Raw genomic sequence first — 7,934 nt, 5'->3', positions numbered from 1 at the left:
GGGCTGGGCTGCAATGTGTATATACCACTATATGGGCTCACTTAAGCTCATTTGGTCTGTTCCTTCTTCCTTCTCGCGTAACTATTTGACGTAGAACACAAACCTGCAGCAATAGCGACCTGAGGGGGTTGTCCATGGCGATTTGAAGCAAGGGGTGGGGTACTCTCTCTGCCGTTAGTGACCCGCGGCGATTGCCCCAGCTTGCCCCTATGGTGGATTCGTCTCTTCATATGTGTGCATGTTGAAAGAAATGTGTTAATAGGAATCAACTATTTAATTTCATAGAATCTATATCCCCGTTGCAACGCACGGACAATCATGAGGTAAAAAAAATTGGCTTAAGAGACGAGGTGATGTGATGCTTTAAGTTTGGAGGGGTTAATTATAAAATCACCTCATTTTACTCGCTTTTGGCATAGTTTCTAGAAGCAAGTGCACGCCGCGCCAGCGAAGAATCTAGAACAGAACACATAGCCTCACGAAGGAGAGGAGCGAGGGATAAAATCCTTTCTCTCCGACGCAAAGCCAGCCAGCGAGCCAGCGAGGGGGAGAGAGAGAGAGAGAGAGGAAGAGGCGAGCGTCGACCGGTCGTTCGGTGTGAGGAGGAAGAGGAAGAGATCGCCGGAGAAGAGGAGGCGGACGAGAAGAGATGTTTCTGGTGGATTGGTTCTACGGGGTGCTGGCGTCGCTGGGGCTGTGGCAGAAGGAGGCCAAGATCCTCTTCCTCGGCCTGGACAACGCCGGCAAGACCACCCTCCTCCACATGCTCAAGGACGAGGTCTCTCTTCTGTTATTTCGATCTGTAGCCTTCCCCTCTCTTCCCTGGAAGCGGAATCCGATCTTGTCGTCCTTTCTGCTTGCCGGCGATTCTTGATTTCGTCTGACTGGTGTGTTTGTGCTTCCGATTGGATGGCAGCGGCTGGTGCAGCACCAGCCGACGCAGTACCCGACGTCGGAGGAGCTGAGCATCGGCCAGATCAAGTTCAAGACCTTCGATCTCGGTGGCCACCAGATCGCCCGCCGAGTCTGGAAGGACTACTACGCCAAGGTTACCTTTGCCTCTTCTTGCTGTCTGCTTCTTTGTCTGTGTGCAATTGCTATGAGATCTCGACGTATGGTTGATAATTCTACTTTGTGCAATTGCTTTGAGATCTCGACGTATTGTTAATAATTCTACTTTGTGCAATTGCTTTGAGATCTCTGCAAGAAGTAGCTCTTGTACTGAATGAAACCAAGAAATGGAGGTTAGAGACATAAGCAGGAGTATTTAGGATCAGAGGCATGCATCTGAGTAGGTAAGGCACTGGGGGCATCTAGTCGGTAGACCAAGCATAATTTATCAATATAATTTAACATCTTATTCTGTTACTGAATCTCATAATGTGGAGACACCTCCATTTAGCAACCGGGAATGCTGCCAATGCTGGTTTGTGATTGTAGCCAACTGTTCACTATGTTATTCTGAAAATGACACAAGATATTCTAGCTCTTGTATTCAGGCCACTGTGATCGACAGTAGGCCAAATTTGAATGGGGCGGTGTAGCTATGTAGGTCTCTGCAGAAAACATAATAATGGGTGTAACTGCAGCCACTTTGAGCAAAATTGGTATTAGTGCTAATCTTATTCAGATGATGGATGGACAGAGAGTTGCCTGGATTTTCCTGGCCAACTTAAAACTTAACAATGCTTCCTAACATCACTTTGCAACAGCCATATGAATCAAAGGGTGAGAATCTGTTTCCTAGCAGAAGGTCCACCGGATATACCACATTCACCAAACTATAGATGTTTATAGTCCATTCTTGTTTATTCCCGAGTTACTGGCTTGCTGCTATCATCAAGGAAGCACATAAGTCCAGTATTTTTTAGGGACAATTGCCCAAGTTAAATGTATCACTGTGTTTGGAGAACATTCTGAATGCATGACTCATACTTTCCACTTTACCAATTAACTATCTAAAGACTGCGGTGTTCCCCTATTGTTTGGAAGTGGCACTTGTTCCTGTTCTTCCATAAAAACTGTTTAGTGAGTTGACATCACTTGTGGGGTTTACATAAAAAACTACAACTGGGGATGGGAATGAGACAACCGACTGTACTAGTCTAGTATTTTGATAGTCTTGCTCCAGTCAACGGGATTGTACATTATATTGACCTCTCCTTGGGAGTATTCAGCTATCTATCATGTCTTCTAGGCATATTTAACCTGTGTTCACCAAAGGTTCTTCCAAAATTACATGCCTTACGTACGTTAAGACATGAAGTTAAGCGATCAAATAAGGTTTGATCATTATTCCATTTTTCTTTAGGACAGTTCTCCTGGAAAAGAAACTTGACCATGTATCTGTTCACAGGTTTTTAACTGGTTTCTGGGCTCAAACAACACCTTTCCAAATTCTGTTATATTTTTCTTCGAGAACACATTGCTCTCTTATCTTTCATTCTTTGTAATACCTGTAAATTTAGGCACAACTAGTTTACTATGGTCTCAGATGTGCTCATGCATAACTGTTGAAGACTTAGCCGTATGAATTGTGTTCTATTTCCTGTGAACTTGGCATCTTATAGATCTAGAAATTTCTTGTGTTGTGATGTTAATCGACTGGGATTGTTTTTTTGACGGTGATCGACTAGGATTGTTAACGGGATAATATATCAACCAGCAACAAAGCTGAGATCTATGCATTTCTGGTGCTTGTAGCTTTGTTTCTTGCCGGTAATTTTTCTGTTACACTGTTGCCATGCTTGCTCATCGAGATTTTAAATAGATGGAATAGAGTAGTTACATTGTAAATATGTAATCCTCTTCAAGGCTTACATGTATGGACAATGCGCTCCGAATGTTCAGCCGTAATGCATAATGCATTTACTGCACTAATCACAGTCTGTAAAGTGGAAGTGATCAAGTGAGATGCATGACTAATAATTTATTTGAGTAGCCTTCTGTAATGTTCATCAGAAGGTTCATATATTTCTTTTGTGTTGTTGGTTCTGTGCCTTGACCCTATTCTTACTTAAATTATTTATGTGCTGATTGTATCTTCTGTGCAAACACCAGTGTATATGGATACAGGGTCTACAATGCACCTGATATGAGTATTGATATCTACAGGGAATTGGTGCTTCAATTTTCGATCTAACTTCTACTATTTGATTGCTCTGAGGGAATTTTCATAATGTGACAATGTTGGAAGTTTAATTGAAACATTACAATAAGAGTGTAATGCATGCTTTGTTATGATCACAAGCCGTGTACTTTTTATACTAGTATACGGCACGTGCTAAGCACGTGATGTCTCGGTCAAACTGCAAATAACATCTCTTTCCTTGCATGATGGATACTTCAAAAAAACAGCCACAGAAGATCTGCAGTCTGCAGGGTGTGCAGAACTGCAGGTGCAGCCCTGCCGTGCGTCGATGACTCCAGAATAATCCCGTCGGCCTCATTTTGGCGCGCGACAGCATAGGCGAATCCCGGAGACTACAGCCGTTGGATCAACTGTCTTTGCTGTTTACCGATTCAGTCCGTCCAAGAAATCAACGGCTAATAATTGCCTCTACGTCATGACCGGTGGTTAAAACAAGTTCAAATTTTCGTGTACTATAGTAGTAGAGATTTGCTTGTTAAATAGGAGTGAGTACACATGGAAAGTAGTTAGTCAGCTAAAGCTCTTCTGTCCTTGGTATGTGCTGCTCTTAGTAAATATGTGCAGCTTATCTGTCCTTGCCTCCTTGGTATGTGGCTGTTAGGACTTGGCAGTTCTGTCATGAACTAGTTAATAGTTTGGATGGGCTTTAGTACTACCTCTTTGTCATTTTCAGTTTCTTTTTCTTTCCCCATAAATAATTAACACGCAAAAGTGTCCAGGAATGCATACTCTTCTATCCATCTGGATAGCAGAGGTGAAAAAGAAGAACACCATTTTACCCCGAAGTAGTCCATAATGAACAACTTCACATGTCACCAGTGCCATCTTTTGTGCTGCTCCACTGTTCACATATCTGCATATATCACAAGGAAATCCTACTTGTATGACTATATGTTCACAAATACAACTTGTGAACCCTTCTATTATCTTGTCGTGAAAATAACATTTGAAGTGCAGTGGAGTGGGTTCAGTTTTTCATGTATTGTAGAAGCAGAATGAAAATGACTGTATATCACTCAGAGTTTAATCCAAAGAGATAATGTCTGCTGCCACATTTTCGCTTAGTTGGATACTGCCCCATGCCGTAACCATTAGTAGTGAACTGTGAATTATTAATTTGGGCAGTTTACTTTTATGTTGTCATATGATTCTGCTGGCTTCTTTTAATTCCTATTCTGTCTGATAGGTGGATGCGGTTGTTTACTTGGTGGACGCTGCTGACAAGGAACGGTTTGCAGAGTCGAAGAAGGAGCTGGACGGCCTTCTTTCAGATGACTCCCTAGCGAATGTGCCTTTCCTCGTACTGGGTAACAAGATTGACATACCTATCGCAGCATCCGAGGAGGAGCTGCGCTACTACCTTGGGCTGAGCAACTTCACCACTGGGAAGGGCAACGTGAACTTGTCGGATTCAAATGTGCGGCCCCTGGAGGTGTTCATGTGCAGCATTGTCCGCAAGATGGGCTATGGCGAAGGTTTCAAATGGATGTCCCAGTACATCAAGTGAGGGGCCTTCCTGCTGTCCAGCGTGGCAGTACTCAGGTCCTGGTTCTTTGTCCCTCTCCTCACCCTTGATGCTCTGGGGAAAACTGCTGCTGTAAGAAAAGGTTTATCTTAGTGATAGGGAAAGCCTGTAAGTTGACGATAATCCTAGATATATGGTTGCGTAAATTTGTTTGACTGTTGGTGTGTAAGGTGATTTTATTAGTTACAATGTGGTTGCTGGGATCATTTGTAGACTATGGGAAGTGTCTCAGCTACTGTAATCGGTCATGTCAGTCGGTGAAATGTTTGTTACTCCCTCCGTCTCAGTTTACAAGTCCTATGCGTATATCTAGGTTGCCAATTTTATCATCCTAATATATACTATATAACAAAAAAATTAAATCTTTAAAAAATAGAACATCTGAAGTTTATATTGGTATATTTTTGTAATATATGACTTGTATTAGGTTGGTCAAATTGACGACTTAGGGGTACGTGCACGCCCTATAAACTGAGAGGGAGGTAGTAGAATATGTTGGTGAAACTTTTTGAGCAACCCTGTCCATCGAGAAATGCGCTGAACCTTGCGCTTGCTTAGTTTTTGCTGTGTAATCAGTGTGGTTTTCTTAGGTGGTCCCTCCGTCTCTTATCATGGGGCAGAACCCCCTCCTGCAAGAGCCAACAATTTTATGCCAAACATTCTTCTTTCTTTCATTTGCGCTGAAAATCCATCGATTAGGTGAAGAGAATAAATAAAGCTGGTCGTACGGCCAACGACGAACATTGCACCTGAAGCATTCAGGAAGCCTGAAGAACTAACAGCCTATAAGAAGAGATGGAGGGAGTAGACCACCATGCTATTATCAGCACAGTCCAGCAGAAGTGTGGTTGCATTGCATCACAGCAATGCAGATTGATATCCTGTATGTATTATTGCAACCGGAGACGCTCTTCCGTTCTCTACTCATCGCCAGGCCGCGTGGCTGAACAAAGCCATTCATATCCTATCCATGCCAAATAAAGCCGTAGCCATGCACTGAACAAGGCCTTAGAGCAACTCTAGCAGACCCTGCAAAATGCCCCGACCCGTAAAATAACTGCCAAAATGCGGGTCAGCGCGAAAAATCCTGCCCAAACAAACCACGCAAACGCGGTCGGCCGCAAAAAATTTTAAGGGGCGCGGCAAAAAATTGACCCCAACCCGCGAAAACGCCCCCCCCCCCGGCCCGTCGGTACCCTGCATATAGCGGGAGTGGTTGGTGGGGAAGACATTCCAGCCCGCGATTTTCCCTGCAACCACCTCCCCTCTCCCCCTCGCCCCGCCGCGGGGCCGCCGCCCAAGATTTCGGCGAAAGTAGCCGGCGGGAGCACGTCGAAAGGCCGCCACACGCACGAGGTTGCCCTCCACCCCCCCCCCCTCCTGCGTCGGCGGGCCGGAAAGTTGCGGATCTGCGGCCCTTCACCGCTGGCGGCCATATTTGGCATTTTCGATCGCCGGTGGCTGCGCCAAGCGATGAAGTGGTCGGGGAGCATCTCGCGCAGCCCCGGCAAGGTCGCATCGCCGCATGCAGGTACGGGTTCGTCCTCCCTCCGCCGCCGACGGTTTGCGGGCATGGATTCGGTCGGCCGTCCACCGGGCTCGGTGCTCGCGCAGCGGCTCTATGGCTCGCCGATGCCGCTCATACAGTGCGACGACTGCACGCGGACAGTGCTGTGGCTAACTTCGGGCACACCGAAGCACCCCAGTTGGGTGTTCTTCAAACGGGAAAATGACGGGGTACGTGTTGTTTTCATTCGGCTCATTTTGATAGCTCATTCTTTGATTCAAATGCGGTAGCTCGTTTCGAACATCATCATGTGTGTAGGAAGATGAATGCTCATTTTGATTTTGGAAAGACGAATACATTGATTTATTGATAGAAAGAAACTTAATAGACGTTCGTGCACTCCTTAGTAGAATCGAAGGCAATGATGCGGCTGCATGTGCAACTAGAGGGGAAGCAAAGTCTACTTCTTTCGAACCAAGGATGAAGAAAGAAGAATGCAAAATCAAGAGTCCACAGATCAACAATGAATGCATGGAGAAGATATTAGTCCAACTAGTGGGAGCAGTTATGGATGTTGAAAATATTCTAAAATGCATACTTGTGATTCTTGTTTTCTTTAGTCTTACTATTCTAGCAAAGATTTGGTGATGTCTTATGTATCCAATGTTGTTGAAAAAGTAAAAAAATGCATTATGTTGGATCAAATTAAGGTGCAAATTTAGATTTTCCGGCCCGGGAGAAGCGGCGCCAGACCAGACCCCGCAAAGCCGATCCATAAAAAAGCATATTCCGCGAATATTCTTTTTTACGGGTCCGTTATGCGGGGTCTGCATCTGCGGCCGTCCGCGCCAGCCCGTAAAGCCATTTTTCCGCGAACCGCACACGTATTTTACGGGCCGGCGGGATGCGGGGTCTGCTAGAGATGCTCTCATAATTCCCAGCCATGCACTGAACTAGACCGTCTTATCCTTGGCATCCTTTGCTAATTCAGCACATTAGCGTGCTCTGAATGTATACGCGAGAGAAGGCTTGGAAATAGAAGGCATGCAGAAAGGGAAGCACGCACAAGTTGGCGAGGCGAGTTTTGGTCCGGGGTTCCTATCCGAACCATTGATGATCTCCGACACATGTCGACCTCGCAGGCTTTCTTCTCCTACGTATCCTGGGATCGACTGGAGACCCAAGCAGACCGAGACGCCAGGAGTATCCTCAAACAGCAAGGTCAAGTCCCGTTTGGAGCTTGCATTGCTGGTCTGTGGTGATACAACTCAACTTTTCCTTCCCTCGTCCAGAAATGAAGATCAGTCCCAGGTTGCATGCACTTGGGTGTGGTTTGGATCATCGGAAGGCCTACGTTTTTGCCAGTTCAGTACAGCTCTGTTTATGGGTTGTGATGATAGAGTTGTATCCTTGACTGAAGACTGGTCCATAATGTATAGGCCGATCAAATTTATATTAAAATTATCAACATCTACAATATCAAATAAATAGAGTATAAAACATATTCCATGATGGGTATAATGGTTTTGATTTGGTATTGTGCATCTTGGTGTTCATTTTATAAATTTGGTCAAACTTCTGAAGGTTTTACTTGAGATAAACCTAATATGCCAACTAAAAAGAAAAAGGAGAGGGTACTTCAAACATGTTCTTTTTTATAGCACCGGTTTTGTCTATTTTGCTTAGAATACCACTGATGTCGTTTTTTTGCAAAACTTCACACATGAGTACAACACTCGATCATGTATGTT

General features: G+C 44.8%; 1 protein-coding gene across 1 annotated transcript; it reads left to right on the top strand.

Moving 5' to 3' along the window:
* Window positions 1-447: 447 nt before the first annotated feature.
* On the top strand, window positions 448-4,955 carry LOC123069554 (GTP-binding protein SAR1A). Its single transcript, XM_044492442.1, has 3 exons — window positions 448-778; window positions 917-1,048; window positions 4,338-4,955. The coding sequence occupies exons 1-3, from the start codon at window positions 650-652 to the stop codon at window positions 4,656-4,658; spliced, it is 582 nt and encodes a 193-aa protein (XP_044348377.1). The 5' UTR covers window positions 448-649; the 3' UTR covers window positions 4,659-4,955.
* Window positions 4,956-7,934: the final 2,979 nt, after the last annotated feature.

This window comes from Triticum aestivum, chromosome 3B (assembly GCF_018294505.1).
Source record: "Triticum aestivum cultivar Chinese Spring chromosome 3B, IWGSC CS RefSeq v2.1, whole genome shotgun sequence".
In the NCBI taxonomy this organism is placed as follows: domain Eukaryota; kingdom Viridiplantae; phylum Streptophyta; class Magnoliopsida; order Poales; family Poaceae; genus Triticum; species Triticum aestivum.
This window is presented reverse-complemented; position numbering and strand designations above follow the sequence as displayed.

Coding starts and splice junctions, on each gene's coding strand:
- LOC123069554 (XM_044492442.1), top strand. CDS start 650: ATGTTTCTGGTGGATTGGTTCTACGGGGTGCTGGCGTCGCTGGGGCTG. Junction 779..916: donor TCCACATGCTCAAGGACGAG/GTCTCTCTTCTG, acceptor ATTGGATGGCAG/CGGCTGGTGCAGCACCAGCC. Junction 1,049..4,337: donor GGAAGGACTACTACGCCAAG/GTTACCTTTGCC, acceptor TCTGTCTGATAG/GTGGATGCGGTTGTTTACTT.